Source organism: Salmo salar, chromosome 13 (assembly GCF_965601325.2).
Source record: "Salmo salar chromosome 13, fSalSal1, whole genome shotgun sequence".
NCBI classification, from domain to species: domain Eukaryota; kingdom Metazoa; phylum Chordata; class Actinopteri; order Salmoniformes; family Salmonidae; genus Salmo; species Salmo salar.
This window is the reverse complement of record NC_138303.1, coordinates 28,852,752-28,871,264: the sequence shown is the minus strand read 5'-3', so window position 1 is coordinate 28,871,264 and position 18,513 is coordinate 28,852,752. Positions and strand designations below refer to the sequence as shown.

The 18,513-nt window shown below is 43.8% G+C and overlaps 1 protein-coding gene across 1 annotated transcript in view; it reads left to right on the top strand.

Moving 5' to 3' along the window:
• The window catches only part of sema3bl (sema domain, immunoglobulin domain (Ig), short basic domain, secreted, (semaphorin) 3bl), a 54,618-nt gene extending 47,056 nt beyond the window's left edge, over window positions 1–7,562 (top strand). Inside the window, exons 11-16 of the mRNA XM_014135158.3 lie at window positions 1,337–1,568; window positions 1,682–1,773; window positions 1,892–1,933; window positions 2,065–2,290; window positions 5,297–5,430; window positions 6,140–7,562. Coding sequence (XP_013990633.3) covers window positions 1,337–1,568; window positions 1,682–1,773; window positions 1,892–1,933; window positions 2,065–2,290; window positions 5,297–5,430; window positions 6,140–6,634 — 1,221 coding nt within the window. The 3' untranslated portion in view covers window positions 6,635–7,562. The remainder of the gene's footprint in view (window positions 1–1,336; window positions 1,569–1,681; window positions 1,774–1,891; window positions 1,934–2,064; window positions 2,291–5,296; window positions 5,431–6,139) is intronic.
• The last annotated feature ends 10,951 nt before the right edge of the window (window positions 7,563–18,513 follow it).

The following is an 18,513-nucleotide window of genomic DNA, read 5'->3' as shown; positions in this document are numbered from 1 at the left end:
ACAATGTAGAAAATAGTATAAATAAAGAAAAACCCTTGAATGAGTAGTGGGTCCAAACTTTTGACTAGTGCTGTATTGTGTTGTGATAATTGCATTGTTTGCTCTATAACCTGTTAGTTCATATGCCTTGCGACGGTGATGTATAGGCCTAAAGGCCGAGACAAAAAGAAGACACATTGGCAGAATAAATTCAGCCACACCTTTGTTTCATCACAGAAGATGCCTCCATTATTCCAGCACCATTTCAACATCATCATATCACCAATGTTTACTTTAATACAGCAACAACTAAAAGATACTAAACACAATTTAGTCCAAAACTTTGTCATACAGTACACGCTTTTATTTTTTGTTGTCTTAGGCTACCTGGCTAAAATGCTTGTTAGCTAGCCTAACTTATTTTCATTGGCAACTTTAGCTAGTTAACATTAGCCTTCTACATCTAGCTACATATTGAACATCCATCGTCTCAGGCTAGGTGCACAATGTAGCAAACAATGGTTGGATCAGAATCGACGTTATAATCATTGGCCAGTACGTAGAATTAAGTAAAACCACAATATCAAATCCCCATCTCCATCCATGGCTAATTTAGAAAAGGGCAGCAACACAACAAGATGCAACAAATCAAGTTGTTTCTGTCAATGACATATGCTCTCGATGCGATTTGATAGGAGTGACGCCAAATCCAAACTGGCTTCCCTTTACACTTTTTTTTGGTGCGCCAGGACCAACGCTGATTGGTTATTATTTAAAACAATTATCAAGGGAGGCCAAATGGTCACGGGCTTCCCTTGCATTCAATGCTATGGGCAGCAACAATGTTATACTCTTTTGGACCAGACTGCTTTAGATAGATGGCCTACACATACAGAGGGGCGCTCCGGTCAGCTACATTCAGCCTCTTGTGATTTGAAAGAAAATTATGAAACAGAGATGAAAGATACATTGTAGATATTTTTTTCTTAGTACATTTTTTGGGGAAGCCTGGCTTCCGTTGGCATCCATGAATACACGCCACTGTTCGATAATGAAATTCTATGTCCATTCCAATTTACAGTAACTGAAATTATATTTTTCAATGCTGCCAGAAGTGCCTATGGATTAGTCAATGTTATGACAGAATTTTAAGAAATCTTCCCAAGCAGTGTTGAATATGACTCCCAGCCAAACACTGTAAGGGAGTCACAGAGGAACACAGACCTAACTTACTAAATGACTCATCAACTGATCTCTAAAAACACAGCTGAATATCACATTCCCCCAACCCTTTTACATTTAACACAAATCACATGTTTTTATAAAATGATTACTAAAGAGTTCCTCTCATCTCCAGTGCCCCAGTAAGATCACCAACCAGCCTGGCAGACAGTTTGGCAGTACCAAGGACTTCCCAGACGCAGTGCTCCAGTTTGCCCGAGGGCACCCCCTGATGTGGCGACCGGTGTACCCGGCCATGAAGCAGCCTCTGCTGGTCAAGGCCAACTTGCCCTACCGCCTCAAACAGATCGTGGTGGACCGTGTAGAGGCAGAGGATGGACAGTATGACGTCATGTTCATAGGCACAGGTTTGTCCTAACTTCTCCACATTTCTGTAATTAGTCTGAGTGGTGACTAGTTAGGAAACTTGAGTGTATTGGGATGTAAGTTGACCATTTTGACCCCTGACCTCTGACCCCAGACATAGGAACTGTGCTGAAGGTCATTGCATTGCGCAGCGGCAACACTCTGGACACAGAAGAGGTCACTCTGGAGGAGCTGCAGGTCTTCAAGGTAACTAGATAAGACTCCTCCGTTCTCCTCCGTCTCCCCTCCTCCCCATGTATTTAAAAGTCTAACCAATTCACAATGTCTGAATGCGAATGAAATATAATATTTTTATTTTATCAAGGTGTCAACTCCCATTACCTCTTTGGAGATCTCAGTAAAAAGGGTGAGTAAATGTTAATTCTTTATCACAGTTGACATAAACTTAAAGAAAACATGCAAGCATTGAAGCCAACACCACGATAAAACATTACATTCTCATTCTCTGGTTGTACTCTGATCCCTTTCCGCACACAGCAAGCACTGTACGTGGGTTCTTCGGTGGGTGTGGCCCAGCTGAGGCTTCACAGGTGTGAGACGTATGGGAAGGCCTGTGCTGAGTGCTGCCTGGCCAGAGACCCATACTGTGCCTGGGACGGCACCTCCTGCACTCGCTACACCTCGCTCAGCAGACGCCGCTATCGCCGGCAGGACATCAGGCACGGCAACCCGGCCCTGCAGTGTATGGACCAGAACCTCAGTGGTGAGAGAGGGGGAGATAGAGGGTAAAGGGTGGAAATGAAAAGGGTGGGAATGAAATGAGTGTAAATGAATTACAAAATGAAGATGATAGACTATGTGAGAAGGATATACAGTACGGAGACTCACAACATACCAAGTGCACTTGGGGGAAAGTAGGGCACTGTAATATCCTGTTGATAAATGCTTATTACAATGGTGTGCATGACAGAGGGGTGAGGGGGGTGAGCTAGTCTGGCTGTCATGGTGGCCAAGCGGAAATTGACCAAAAGTATTTGCTCCAGGGAGGTCACAGAGGTCAAACACGTCCATTGAGAGGCATTGGACTCTGAGAGGTGAGGTAGGACAAACACTGGGACTGCATCTGTACATAGTCCATCTGTAAATAGCCTATCCAACTACCTCATCCCCATACTGTATTTATGTATTTATCTTGCTCCTTTGCACCCCAGTATCTCTACTTGCACATTCATCTTTTGGAGCAGAACTATCAGTCCAGTGTTTAATTGGTATATTGTAATTACTTCGCCACCATGGCCTATTTATTGTCTTACCTCCCTTATCTTACCTCATTTGCACACACTGTATATTTACTTTTTCTACTGTATTATTGACTGTATGTTTGTTTATTCCATGTGTAACTCTGTGTTGTTGTATGTGTCGAACTGCTTTGCTTTATCTTGGCCAGGTCGCAGTTGTAATGTAAATGAGAACTTGTTCTCAACTAGCCTACCTGGTTGAATAAAGGTGAAATAAAAAATAAATTAAAAAATCGTAAATGGTACCCTATTGCCTACATAGTGCACTACAGGAAGGATTGGGTTGGTTACTTTCAAAATGTAATCCGTTATAGTTACCTGTTCAAAATGTTTATCAGGAACGTAACTTTTGGATTACCCAAACTCAGTAACTGATTACTTTCGGTTACTTTTGCTTTAAAAGGCATTAGATGAAGACAAAAATGACCCATCACACACATTTGGTGTGTCATCATAAATTTGGTTTGTCTGAATGTAAAAGTGATCCAATAAGCAATCATCTAGTTTTTCAAAAGTATCTGTAAATCTGATTACAATCTTTGTGCTGGTAACATAACTGATTACAGTTAGTGTTTTTGTAACCAGATAACACCCCAACCCTGACTACAGGGCTTTGGTCAAAAGTATAGTTCACTACAGTATATAGGTAATATGGTACCAATTGGGCTGCAACCTGGGTCTGTAGAGAAATAAATATAAATAGCATCTCTGATTTTGTCTCAGGGGAGAGAGAACAGACATACACTGTAAACAATTTATAGGTTGGACGACCAAAGGCCAGTTGATATCATGTGTAGTTTATATTGTACAGCCCAGTGTCAGGTCTAGAGGGAAGTTGATATCATGTGTAGTTTATATTGTACAGCCCAGTGTCAGGTCTAGAGGGAAGTTGTTATCATGTGTAGTTTATATTGTACAGCCCAGTGTCAGGTCTAGAGGGAAGTTGATATCATGTGTAGTTTATATTGTACAGCCCAGTGTCAGGTCTAGAGGGAATCATGTGTAGTTTATATTGTATAGCCCAGTGTCAGGTCTAGAGGGAAGTTGTTATCATGTGTAGTTTATATTGTATAGCCCAGTGTCAGGTCTAGAGGGAAGTTGTTATCATGTGTAGTTTATATTGTACAGCCCAGTGTCAGGTCTAGAGGGAAGTTGTTATCATGTGTAGTTTATATTGTACAGCCCAGTGTCAGGTCTAGAGGGAAGTTGTTATCATGTGTAGTTTATATTGTACAGCCCAGTGTCAGGTCTAGAGGGAAGTTGATATCTGATAGAACACAAGCTGTATTTGACTGAGGTGTCAGGTCCCTGTGTAAAATGTGCATCCCTCTGTTGAGAGCCAGAGTGATAGCAACTTGAAACACATGCTTTATCTTAAAACAACACACTTGTGTATATACTGTACGCAGACATATACTGTAACACAGATTATCTTATAGGTATGAAACATATGCTATGGTGCAGTTGAAATATACAGCATTACCGGTATGTGTGCGTAAGAAATGACATCATACACAAGCCGTGGGCTGAATGAGAGGGTCTTCATTTGAAGAACCTTTTAATTTACCAAGTAATGGACACGCCTTGACACGCCTGACACGCCTGTGCTGAGAATAAGACAGATCCCTGTCGTTGTGTCATCGTGTGAGAGGGGAACAGAAGGGCAGAGAGAGGGGAACAGAAGGGCAGAGAGAGGGGGAACAGAAGGGCAGAGAGAGGGGGAACAGAAGGGCAGAGAGAGGGGGAACAGAAGGGCAGAGAGAGGGAGAACAGAAGGGCAGAGAGAGGGGAACAGAAGGGCAGAGACAGGGGGAACAGAAGGGCAGAGACAGGGGGAACAGAAGGGCAGAGAGAGGGGAACAGAAGGGCAGAGAGAGGGGGAACAGAAGGGCAGAGAGAGGGGAACAGAAGGGCAGAGAGAGGGGAACAGAAGGGCAGAGAGAGGGGAACAGAAGGGCAGAGAGAGGGGATCAGAAGGGCAGAGAGAGGGGGAACAGAAGGGCAGAGAGAGGGCAGAGAGAGGGGAACAGAAGGGCAGAGAGAGGGGAACTTAAGGGCAGAGAGAGGGGAACTTAAGGGCAGAGAGAGGGGAACAGAAGGGCAGAGAGAGGGGAACAGAAGGTCAGAGAGAGGGGAACAGAAGTGCAGAGAGAGGGGAACAGAAGGGCAGAGAGAGGGGGAACAGAAGGGCAGAGAGAGGGGGAACAGAAGGGCAGAGAGAGGGGGAACAGAAGGGCAGAGAGAGGGGAACAGAAGGGCAGAGAGAGGGGGAACAGAAGGGCAGAGAGAGGGGAACAGAAGGGCAGAGAGGGGAACAGAAGGACAGAGAGAGGGGGAACAAAAGAAGGAAGGGTGTAGCAGTCAGAGGGGTGGAGAATGTGTGTTTGCTCACCTGAAGGTGTGTGTGAGGAGTGATGAAAGATCACATTTCTAAGTGTACATATTCTAATGTTGTGTCTGTTGTGCTACAGTGGAGGAGCTGGACGTAACAGAAGACAGGGTTGTGTACGGGACAGAGAACAACAGCACCTTCCTGGAGTGTATCCCCCGCTCCCCCCAGGCCACCGTCACATGGCTGCTCCAACGAGACGACCGCAAGGAAGAGGTGAGATAGATGGATCAATGGACGGAGGGAGAGAGTGTGAGAGACAGATGGAGGAATCACGAGAGTGTTGGAAAGAGATGGGGAGAAAGAGAGGGAAAGTCTGATGGAGGATAGAGCAAGAGATGGAGCAATAAGAGGTACAGTGAGGGAAAAAGCAGAGAACAAGTAAAAAAACTGAAAGACCTCAGGGGGAGATTTAAGGAGAGAGAGACAGAGAGAGTGTGAGACAGAGAGAGTGTGAGACAGAGAGAGTGTGAGACAGAGAGAGTGTGAGACAGAGAGTGTGAGACAGAGAGTGTGAGACAGAGAGTGTGAGAGAGAGATTGTCTGTCTGTCTGTCTGTCTGTCTGTCATTTGGAGAAACCAGGCTGCCCTGTTTACCGTGGCAGAGAGAAAGTATAAAAAAAACTACTGCTGAATTTCATGGCAAAATTCTTCTTAGCCTTCCAAGCTGAGAAAACAGCACAAAAACTCAACTTTGACCCCTTTCCCCTCTCTGTGCCATACCTCATCCTCTTTGCATCCCCTCATCCCTCCATCTCACCACCACTTTGCCCCTCTTTATTTTTTCTGTTCTTTTTTTATCCCTGTATGTTCCCCTCTTGCCTTCCTATCTCCCCTTCTCAATCCCTTCTGTTCTCCCTCCATATCTCTCTCTTGTTATTTCCCTTCTCTTCCTCCCTCACCCTCCCTCCCTTTCTCCCTGCAGGTGAAGCTGGATGACCGAGTGATGCGTATGGAGCAGGGCCTGCTCTTCCGCCGTGTGTTCCGTCAGGATGAGGGTGTGTATGTGTGTCTCTCCCGTGAGCACGGCTTCACCCAGACCCTCACCCACCTCTCCCTGGAGGTCCTACAGGGGAACACACTGAGTGAGCTGCTGGCCCGTGACGACGCCCCCCTCGACGGTCCCCTGGGGGTGAAGGGGTACCGGTCCTGGCCTCCCTGCCATGCTTACAGGAGCACCAACCCCCTCAGCCACCCGCGCCCCTGGTTCAAGGACATCATGCAGCTGATCGGCCCGTCCAACCTGCCGCACGTGGAGGAGTACTGTGAGAGGTTGTGGTGCAACGATAAGCTGCGGCGTAAACACAAGAGCATGCTGGACAAGTACCGGCAGGCGCAGGACAGCGCGCGCAAGACCCGCAACAAGGGCTCCGGGGAACGCAACCGGACGCCGCGGGACGTCAGTAACCGACAGCCGTAGAGGGGAGGGAGAAACAGATGGAGGGAGGAAAAAGACAAGGACTGAGAGAAGGACTACATGACATGATGAATGAGAGAAGGAAGAGGTGGTAGTGATATGTATTGTAGGAAGATATACTGCCAACAGGCTGTAGTGTTAAGGGTTGAGACTGATGTGGAGGCGGAAGGGAGGAGGAGAAAGAGAGAGACAGGTACTCATGGCACTCATCAACTCTCATTTGCTTCATGAAAAACCCTCAACTGTTTTCACCAAGGGACCCCTTCTCCTCTCCACGCACCCTTGCAACGTCAGTGTCTCTGTATGACTGTGGATTGACTGTAACATGCTGCAAATAGTGTGTGGGTTGGACTGCTACAACTGATCACCTTCAACCCAACATTGCACTCATTTCTCTTAGGTCATTGAGCCCATTCCATGTTACCCATTCTGAGACTGCTTCTGTGTTCTTCGCTCTGTACCCCTTAAAACTGCATTTCCGGAGCCTTTGCCTTACCCTGCACCTCAACACACCCTACACTGCTAGAAAAAAATGGTCCTATGGCTCACTTCATATACAGTCAAAAAGTTATTTAAAGAACCCCAAAGCGCCGTTATTTTTAGCAGTGTAATCCCATCACCCTGCAAATTATTCACAACAGCAAATTCTATCCACACACACTCACACACACTGTTGAGCGAACACACAAGCACACTCACACAACCATCACTCAACCAGCCATAACAACACACAAGACTATTGCTTTAACTGGAAGTTGCCATGAGACGATTGTTGATGGTTCAACAGAGAAAAGGCCTGTTTGTTGCTTTGTATTATCAGCTAGACTCCAGTTCCCACCATTCCTTTGTGTGTCGTAGGTGTACTTCTCACTCCTGACAAAGGAAGGAAAATAAAAAGGGTCATTGGCGCTGGCCGAATGTTCTGCTGGTGCTTTGTAAACACTGGTTCTTTATTTAAATACAGGATTTCTGTCTCTGTTGTTAAAATACAATGTTTCACTAACATACTTCACTGGAAGGTCTCCTTCCACGGGCACTGGTTGTAAGGGTGGGTGGGAGCGTGAGAGCAATTATTAGCCTCCTGTCCTCCTCTCCTCTCCTTTCTCTCTAAATATTGTTTCTGATCGTATGTTAGACCGACCAGATGTGACGGAGAGAGTGTCGCAGGACTTAGCTCAAATGGACAAGAATGGGGAGTTGATGACCATTGATGATTGGATTACAGTAGGTTTGAGTGGTTCACTATACATTACCAGATCCTATTCTGATTGGTATTAAAGATGGCATTAACACAGTATTTTTCACCAAAAGGGAAAATACACTGCTCCACACAACACAATAGCTTATGGCACACAACTATGCAAAAACAGGATTGTTGAGTAACTAAAAAAATAAATAACAGTGAATATGAATAAAACAATGAAAAAGGTTACTGACAAAATGCCATTTGTTTTTGCCTATTTTTAGATTTTTCTGGAGCTCCTTCTCGCAGTTACTATCAGCAATAGTTTAAAGAACAAAACAGTCGTTTTGACATGCTTTGTGTTGAAAATGTCAATCTTAGACTACAACATAAAGTGAGACTTCCAATGTCGATGACGTGTGGTTTGTAACTCATTGGCGGGTCTCTTTCACAGGGAAGAGCCTAATTTAAATGTTGTATTTCTGTCTTATTTAATGAGCTCTCCTGCATGCGGTGTAAGTGTATTTAACATACAATACCAGTCAAAAGTACACACCTACTCAGGGTTTTTCTTTATTTTTACTATTTTCTACATTGTAGTTTAATAGTGAAGACATCAAAACTATGAAATAACACATATGGAATCATGTAGTAACCAAAAAAGTGTTAGGGACCAGGTTGTGGTGGGTTTGTGGTGTAGTAAGTTTGTGGGCCTATAGGGGTGGGGAATGGTTTAACGAGCCAATGAACAAGCAGATTGGCACATGTGATTTTCTGTTGCTAATTAGAAAAACAAGACTTCCGTCTTGGAGGTGTGTTTCCTGACCAATTCCACGTTTGGTTAATGATGCTTGTCCCCCTTGAGACACTGTAGACACGGAAGCATATTTCACTTCCTCAAAATTCCCTGAATGAATCTAAGATAATTCAGGAAATCTGTGATTAAATGAAGTTTTTTCTGAGAATGTTTCAGTTGGCAATTGTAAATCTAACTAAGGTGTTTGGTGCAGTATTTCTCAAGTAGTGGGGTGGGGATGTGGGGTGTTGTTGTCGGGAGTGGGTGTTTGGGGGCTGTGGTCCAGTGGTAGAGTTTAGTTCTGTCAGGTCAGAGAGGAAGGAGAGTCCTGATCAGAGCCAGGAATCATGTATCACACAGACAGACCAGACTGCTTTCATCAATCTACAGGATGCTTGCTTGCGTGCGTGCCTTTGCAGCACGTATTTGTGTCCAGGGATCAGCGGCTGCTCTGTGTATGAGTGTTTCTGTTTGTCATCTGGCAGTGCAGTTTTCAATGTTTTTTTCTGTTGTTGGAGCAGGCTAATGAAGTATGCCAAATCAATTTTAATACTATCCCTGAGTAACATCTCAGTGGCTTTGTCTACACAGGCAGCCCAAATCAGATTTTTTTTCACTAATTGGTCTTTTGACCCATCACATCAGATCTTTTCACATCAGATTTTGTTCAAAGCTGATCTGATTGGTCAAAAGACCAGTTAGTGAAAAAAAGATCAGAATCGGGCAGCCTGAGTAAACATTGCCAATGAGTCTGAAAGAGATTGAGTTGAGTCTAGGATAAAATGGTTTCTTGAGTGTAAACATTAGACATGTCCCATTTGAGTGTAAACATTGGATATGCCCTATTTGAGTGTAAACTTTAGACATGCCCCGTTTGAGCGTAAAAATTACCCATGCCCCATTTGAGTGTAAAAGTGCAGTAGGTTGTGGTGCATTTCATTTTTGAACTCCTAGTTGGCGAACTCCAGCCCCCAGCCTTGTTATCAATGAAGGTACTCTTGCATGTAATTGTAGCGTAATTGCCTGGGTAACATCTGTATAAAAGCTTAGAATAGTTTTTTGTTTTTTGTCAGGGAAGCAAAAGGCATGGTCTCCTAAACCCAACCCCAACCCAAAAACCTAAATGCCTTGACAACCTGAGCACAGACACAACCACAGAGCCTGCCCTGAAACTGTAAAACACCCCAGCCCATTCTGTCCTCATTCTTCCCTGTGTGAAACAAAACGCCAGAGTGGTACAATGTGACATTGTCGGAGGGACATAGGCTGCGTTTACAGAGGCAGCGCAATTCTGATGTTTTTTTTTGTGGGACTTTGACCAATCAGATCACCTATGAAAAAGATTTGTGAAAAGATCTGATGGGACTGGTCAATTAGTGGAAAAAATATCAGAATTGGTCTGCCTGTGTAAACGCAGCTTTAGTGGGTCAGACTTATGGGCAGCAGCATTAACCGTAGAGGCAACGTTGGACCCAATCCCCCATAAACCCTCTTGAAACACGCAGCAGGGGGTGATGGGAACTCCAGCTGCTGCAGCCATTTCACTTAAGGCCCTTAACTCGTTAAAAATCAGCATTGTGCACCGGTTACAGTCACTGCTCATTAGGAGCCACCAGGGCTTAGCTTAAACAGGTGGGTCTCCTTCAATAATTGTACCTCTTTTGAGGGAGCTAGTGTGGGAGGGAGATCAGGACTGTTAAGCCTTGTTCATATCGACAGTTTGAAGTGACTCAAACCCAATTTCTTTGCATATCTGATTGAATCTGTTCTTTTTTTTCAGTCTGAACAGCCAAAAAGCACGTTGAATCTGATGTTTCAACCCACATTTCAAACCACTTTTGTAGGTGGTTTGAACTCCGATACAAATCTGATTCCTGGCCATGCAACTGTTTTTTTTTATATAAGAACAAATTCTTATTTACAATGACGGCCTACCAAAAGGCAAAAGGCCTCCTGCAGGGACGGGGGCCTGGGATTAAAAAATTACAAATAAATACAATATAAATATAGGACAAAACACACATCACAACAAGAGAGACAACACAACACTACATAAAGAGAGACCTAAGACAACAACATCGCAAGGCAGCAACACATGACAACACAGCATGGTAGCAACACAACATAACAACAACATGGTAGCAACACAACATGGTAGTAGCACAAAACATGGTACAAACATAATTGGGCACAGACAACAGCACAAAGGGCAAGATGGTAGAGACAACAATAAATCACACAAAGCAGCCACAACTGTCAGTAAGAGTGTCCATGATTGAGTCTTTGAATGAAGAGATTGAGATAAAACTGTCCAGTTTGAGAGTTTGTTGCAGCTCGTTCCAGTCTCTAGCTGCAGCGAACTGAAAAGAGGAGCAACCCAGGGATGTGTGTGTTTGGGGACATTTTAACAGAATGTGACTGGCAGAATGAGCATTGTATGTGGAGGATGAGGGCTGCAGTAGGTATCTCAGATAGGGGGGAGTGAGGCCTAAGAGGGTTTTATAAATAAGCATCAACCAGTGGGTCTTGCAACGGGTATACAGAGATGACCCGTTTACAGAGGAGTATAGAGTGCAATGATGTGTCCTATAAGGAGCATTGGTGGCAAATCTGATGGCTGAATGGTAAAGAACATCTAGCCGCTCAAGAGCACCCTTACCTGCCGATCTATAAATTATGTCTCCGTAATCTAGCATGGGTAGGATGGTCATCTGAATCAGGGTTAGCTTGGCAGCTGAGGTGAAAGGGGAGCGATTACGATAGAGGAAACGAAGTCTAGATTTAACTTTAGCCTGCAGCTTTGATATGTGCTGAGAGAAGGACAGTGCACCGTCTAGCCATACTCCCAAGTACTTGTATGAGGTAACTACCTCAAGCTCTAAAACCTCAGAGGTAGTAATAACACCAGTGGGAAGAGGGGCATTCTTCTTACCAAACCACATGACCTTTGTTCTGGAGGTGTTCAGAACAAGGTTAAGGGCAGAGAAAGCTTGTTGGACAATAAAAAAGCTTTGTTGTAGAGCATTTAACACAAAATCCGGTGTGGGGCCTGCTGAGTATAAGACTATCATCTGCATATAAATGGATGAGAGATCTTCCTACTGCCTGAGCTATGTTGTTGATGTAAATTAAGAAGAGTGTGGGGCCTAGGATTGAGCCTTGGGGTACTCCCTTGGTGACAGGCAGTGGCTCAGACAGCAGATTTTCTGACTTTATACACTGCACTCTTTGAGAGAGGTAGTTAGCAAACCAGGTCAAAGACCCATCAGAGACACCAATACTCCAGAGACGGCCCACAAGAATGGAATGGTCTACCGTTGTCACGACTCCCACCGAAGGTGGCGCCCCCTCCTGCTCGGGTGGCGCTCGGCGGTCATCGTCACCGGCCTACTAGCTGCCACTGATTCCTTTTGTTTTCCCCTTTCTGTTATTGTTTGCACCTGTCCTTAGTCGGGTGAATTAGCGGGGCTATATTGGCCCGCCTGCTCTTTGTGCGGGATTGTTTCTCTGTTGGTTGCTTTGTTACGCGCTGTATGTATTTGGCGCTAGTGCGTGGTTTTGCGCTCACTGTGTTTTGTCCCCTGTGTTTGGGGCACTTTGATTTTTGTGTGCGCTCAGTTCGCTATTTGGGGTGGCTGGTGTTTTGCTGTGTCGCGCATTAAAAGCTATCACCCGTATCGCTGCTTCCTGCGTCTGATTCCTCCTCCACTACCCCCAAGCCTTACAACCGTATCAAAAGCTTTGGCCAAGTCAATAAAAATAGCAGCACAATATTGCTTAGAACCAAGGGGAACAGTGACATCATTGAGGACCTTTAAACTCTTAAGGATCGGCCCCTTTTATTAAATTTTCGCCTAAAATGACATCCCCAAATCTAACTGCCTGTAGCTCAGGCCCTAGAGCACCATTTGAAAGGAAACACTTTGACGTCTATGGAAATGTAACATAACACATTAGATCTGGTAAAAGATAATACAAAGAAAAAAAAAACTATTTTTGTATTTTTTTTGTATCATCATATTTGAAATGCAAGAGAAAGGCCATAATGTTTTATTCCAACCCAGGTGCAATTTAGATTTTGGCCACTAGACAGCAGCAGTGTATGTGCAAGGTTTTAGACTGATCCAATGAACATTTCTGTTCAAAATGTTGAATCAAGACTCCCCAAATGTGCCTAATTTGTTTATTAATTAGGATTTCTCAGTTCTCTCTCTGTGGGTCTAACCCCAAGAAGTTCTGGAAAACGGTTAAAGACCTGCAGAATAAACCCTCCTCCTCACAGCTGCCCATGTCCCTTAATGTTGATGATGTGGTTGTTACTGACAAGAAGCACATGGCTGAGCTCTTTAATCACCACTTCATTAAGTCTGGATTCTTATTTGACGCAGCCATGCCTCCTTGCCTGTCCAAAATGTCCTCATCTCCCACCCCTTCTAATGCAACTATCCCCAATGCTTCTCCCTCTTTTTCCCCTGCCCTGCTAGAAAGTTTCTTCCTGCAGGCAGTCACTGAGTCTGAGATGCTAAATGAGGTCCTTAAACTTGACCCCAAAAAACATCTGGGTCAGATGGTTTAGACCCTTTCTTCTTTAAGGTTGCTAACCCTATCATCGCCAAGCCTTTCTCCAGCCTTTTTAACCTCTCTCCTTTCTGGGAAGGTCCCATTGCTTGGAAGGCAGCCACAGTTTGTCCTTTATTTAAAGGGGGATCAAGCTGATCCTAACTGTTATGGGCCTATTTCTATTTTGCCCTGTTTATCAAAAGTGTTGGAAAAACTTGTCAATAATCAACTGACTGGCTTTCTTGATGTCTATAGTATTCTCTCTGGTATGCAATCTGGTTTCCGCTCAGGTTATGGATGTGTCTCTGCAACCTTAAAGTAACTAACTTTGGCCTTCTGGATAGCTTGAGTGCACTTCTTTCTTATTTGCCTGAATGATAGCCAGTCAGCCTGAATATGCGTGTGCCTGAACAGTCAAATCTGATTTATTTGCCCTCAAGTGTTTTTAGACTGATATTTGGGATGTCTTGTTGCTTACTAGCTACCCTGTTGACAGTTTGACAAGAACATGTGGTAGCTAACTAGCTTGTTGATTGTTTACAAACACATTAGTGAATAAGCTAGAAAGCTACATAGCTAGCTAGTTGACTGCTGTAGCTAATCAGAAAGGACTTTGACATTTGGATCATCTTATTCTTTGAGGCTTTACACTAGGATTTTGAACGTTCAAAGCAACTGGGAAACATCAATGGAAGGTGTTGTTGTCACCTTCACTTGCTACAAAATGATATTTATAAATACTGTTCATATTCTGAGTGATAGGAAGCACGAGCACCACCAACCAGCCTTCACCACTGCTCACCCACCCTTTGTCACTATGACAACTAGCATAGCCATGTCAGTAAATTACTGGTGTCTGAACACACACACACAAATCCGATTTGGTCACTTGTAACTTGCTGTTTGGACAATTATTATTCCAAAACGGATTTGAAAAACAAAACCGATTTGAGCATTAAGGCCTGCAACGTGAACAAGGCTTCAGAGCGTTTTTTGACAACTAAGGGGTTTCCTAATATGGATGCTGTAATGGCATTGCATTGTGATATGCTGGGCCATACAACTCGATGTCAACCTTATCTATTCCATTGTGTTAAGAAAATATAAAATTTACACACTAAAACAGGCCCAGAGACGATTATGTGCAAAATCTGTCGATGTGCCCTTGAGCAAGGCATTTAACCCTAATTGCTCCTGTAAGTCGCTCTGGTTAAGAGCCTCTGATAAATGACTAAAATGTAAATTAAAAAATACTTACAGGCAGAGAAAGTCCCCCTATAGATAGTGTTGGGGAAGCTACTCTGAACATATAGTTTACCGAGCTACCAATTTCTTCACACTGGAACAAGTTAAGCTACCCTATAGCTATATATAGTTTACTTAAGTAAATATACTTTGAAAAAGTAGTCCAAACTACTTTGTGATAAATTATCATATCTAAATCTGAAATGTCAGACTACAAGTTGCGAGAACAGATCACTCTGGTGTCAGATGTCAACAGAACGTGTAATTTTGCCTATTTAACACTGTTTCAAGTGACAATTGGGCAGGTTTGATGCTGAAAAATGAAATAAATTCTTGGCTACTTCACCATTATTTTATTTTTTGCAAAAAAAGCAGTGTGTAGGTCCAGTAGTTACCCACCTCTACATGGCAAAAATGTAATTAACTACTGAAAACATTACCAATATTTGCATTTAGTTCAACTACCGCCAAGCTACTGCAAAATGTAGTTATATTACTACATAGTTGAACTACATGTAGTTCACTACAGTAATCCACAACAGTGCCAATAGAATGTACATGCCTTAGTTAATGGTTTCAGCAGCATGTACTCACAAACTTACATAACCACTATCCCTGTTTAACATCCCATAAACACACTTTATAAAACGTTTAGACAATATAAAACCCTGTAATAATGCCACAGGCCCAATCCAACATCACTCTGGTGACATAATTGCTGGTTGTTGATTCATACACAAAACACACCCTGTTAGTTGACACTGTCTATAGAGATACTGCTGCTCCATGAATGTGCCATGTACAGACTTATGTCCACATTGTGGTTTATCAGGTGTTTCTGCAACAATACGCCATCCGGGGTTGTGTTTGCTATAGAGCACAGATTAATTTGGCAATGGTTAAACCACTGCTAGTCATCGCTTCAACCTGAATGTGATAGAGGTTGAGTCAGTCTACAGGGTAATCACTGAAAATACATCAGAAACAAAACAACATCCACAGAGCCCAATCCAAAGAGCTCATAGCCTTTGACAACCGTCTGGTCTATGAAGTCTTTGAAACGTCCACCAGAATCAGACGTGAGAGGATTTGAGGACTGTTCCCAGATCAGATTTCAGTCTCCAGCCCCAACCTGCAGTCAAACTGCCAGCCTGGTGTTCTGGGAGGCAGAAAGTGGGGACAAAGTTCAGGGTCTGACAGACAGTTTGTGTGAGACTGGCACTCTCCAGCTGCCAGTAGAGCCAGGGACAGACAGAGCCAGGGGCAGACCTCACCTCTCCTCTGGTGGGACTTAAACACACAGACAGAGGTGGAAGAAGACTGACCCAAGGTTATTATAGTTGTGTTTTTATATTTGTTTTTATTTATATACATTTAAAATATATATATACACTGCTCAAAAAAATAAAGGGAACACTTAAACAACACAATGTAACTCCAAGTCAATCACACTTCTGTGAAATCAAACTGTCCACTTAGGAAGCAACACTGATTGACAATACATTTCACATGCTGTTGTGCAAATGGAATAGACAACAGGTGGAAATTATAGGCAATTAGCAAGACACCCCCAATAAAGGAGTGGTTCTGCAGGTGGTAACCACAGACCACTTCTCAGTTCCTATGCTTCCTGGCTGATGTTTTGGTCACTTTTGAATGCTGGCGGTGCTTTCACTCTAGTGGTAGCATGAGACGGAGTCTACAACCCACACAAGTGGCTCAGGTAGTGCAGCTCATCCAGGATGGCACATCAATGCGAGCTGTGGCAAGAAGGTTTGCTGTGTCTGTCAGCGTAGTGTCCAGAGCATGGAGGCGCTACCAGGAGACAGGCCAGTACATCAGGAGACGTGGAGGAGGCCGTAGGAGGGCAACAACCCAGCAGCAGGACCGATACCTCCGCCTTTGTGCAAGGAGGAGCAGGAGGAGCACTGCCAGAGCCCTGCAAAATGACCTCCAGCAGGCCACAAATGTGCATGTGTCTGCTCAAACGGTCAGAAACAGACTCCAGATGGTGTTATGAGGGCCCGACGTCCACAGGTGGGGGTTGTGTTTACAGCCCAACACCGTGCAGGACGTTTGGCATTTGCCAGAGAACACCAAGATTGGCAAATTCACCACTGGCGCCCTGTGCTCTTCACAGATGAAAGCAGGTTCACACTGAGCATGTGACAGACGTGACAGAGTCTGGAGACGCTGTGGAGAACGTTCTGCTGCCTGCAACATCCTCCAGCATGACCGGTTTGGCGGTGGGTCAGTCATGGTGTGGGGTGGCATTTCTTTGGGGGGCCGCACAGCCCTCCATGTGCTCGCCAGAGGTAGCCTGACTACCATTAGGTACCGAGATGAGATCCTCAGACCCCTTGTGAGACCATATGCTGGTGCGGTTGGCCCTGGGTTCCTCCTAATGCAAGACAATGCTAGACCTCATGTGGCTGGAGTGTGTCAGCAGTTCCTGCAAGAGGAAGGCATTGATGCTATGGACTGGCCCGCCCGTTCCCCAGACCTGAATCCAATTGAGCACATCTGGGACATCATGTCTCGCTCCATCCACCAACGCCACGTTGCACCACAGACTGTCCAGGAGTTGGCGGATGCTTTAGTCCAGGTCTGGGAGGAGATCCCTCAGGAGACCATCTGCCACCTCATCAGGAGCATGCCCAGGCGTTGTAGGGAGGTCATACAGGCACGTGGAGGCCACACACACTACTGAGCCTCATTTTGACTTGTTTTAAGGACATTACATCAAAGTTGGATCAACCTGTAGTGTGGTTTTCCACTTTAATTTTGAGTGTGACTCCAAATCCAGACCTCCATGGGTTGATAAATTGGATTTCCATTGATTATTTTTGTGTGATTTTGTTGTCAGCACATTCAACTATGTAAAGAAAAAGTATTTAATAAGATTATTTCTTTCATTCAGATCTCGGATGTGTTGTTTAAGTGTTCCCTTTATTTTTTTGAGCAGTATATATATATATATATATATATATGTGTATATAATTCTGTTAAGTTTGTTAGTATTCAGACTTGATTTACTAGTAAGTTTTAGTTTTATAAAAACATGTATTTTTGTTTTTATATTATTAAGTTTCAGTTGTAGTATTATGGACTAGGCTTGGGGTGTATACCGTATACCGGGGTATTTGAAAATAGCCACGGGATGATTTTTACCAAAGGTTTTTTTGTTGTTCAAGTTTTTCAATACATTTTTATATTTGTAGCTACTTTTAAGTAAATGCCTGCAGTCAACTTGTGCAATACGTTGGGAGATAAAGCAGATCGCGTTCTTCATATCACCTGTCACATTATTTTGCATTATGAAGCTTACCGTAGTTCCCCAGAACATTTGAGCCAGTCTTGTGTAAATAGCACAACATGAGAAAGCGGGGGCAGGTGAGTTCAGCTGTGTATATACAGGGGTCACGTTTTATGTTGAAAGTCATTGTGTTTCTGCTTCAATCGAGTGATCAGGGACATGCAACTATAGTTTTTCTTTACAGAAAATGCATTAGTGCAACATATTCATCAGAAAATAGCTTCATTGTCATCAGATGACAACAGAATTGCAACACAATTTGGCTGGCAGCCATACAAGTAAATTAGCTTACAATGAAAAAGCAAGGTATTTTTTGCAAAAAAACTTTGCCTGACCATGATATTTCTAATGTTTACCATAGAAAAAATGTCATCAGCTACATTTCCAAATGTTTTGCTTGAAGTTAATGTTACATTTTACCAAAGATTAGGGCGACGCCTGAGTTTAACTTGCTAGTTATCTAAGCAAGTGGTTGAATTAATAAGTTCACGGGGCATCTTATTGTGTTAGCTTCCTTCCGTGTTTGAGAAGTCAAAGCCCTTTGGATGAATTCTGAATTCTGTACAGCTGCAGTTTGATTTCCTTATGTTTTTTCTTGTCAGTTCTGAGGCTGTCTGCTCCTCCCCTATCTTCTCCAAGCAGAGCAGGCAGGCCCGTTGCCCTAGCGACTCCCAGACTCCACATAGACACAGTGTGCACACAGTGCTGTTATTCCTTCAGACAAGCATGCATCAAAACTTTGTTAATTTGCAATGTTTCTCATTCACATTCTCATGTAAATG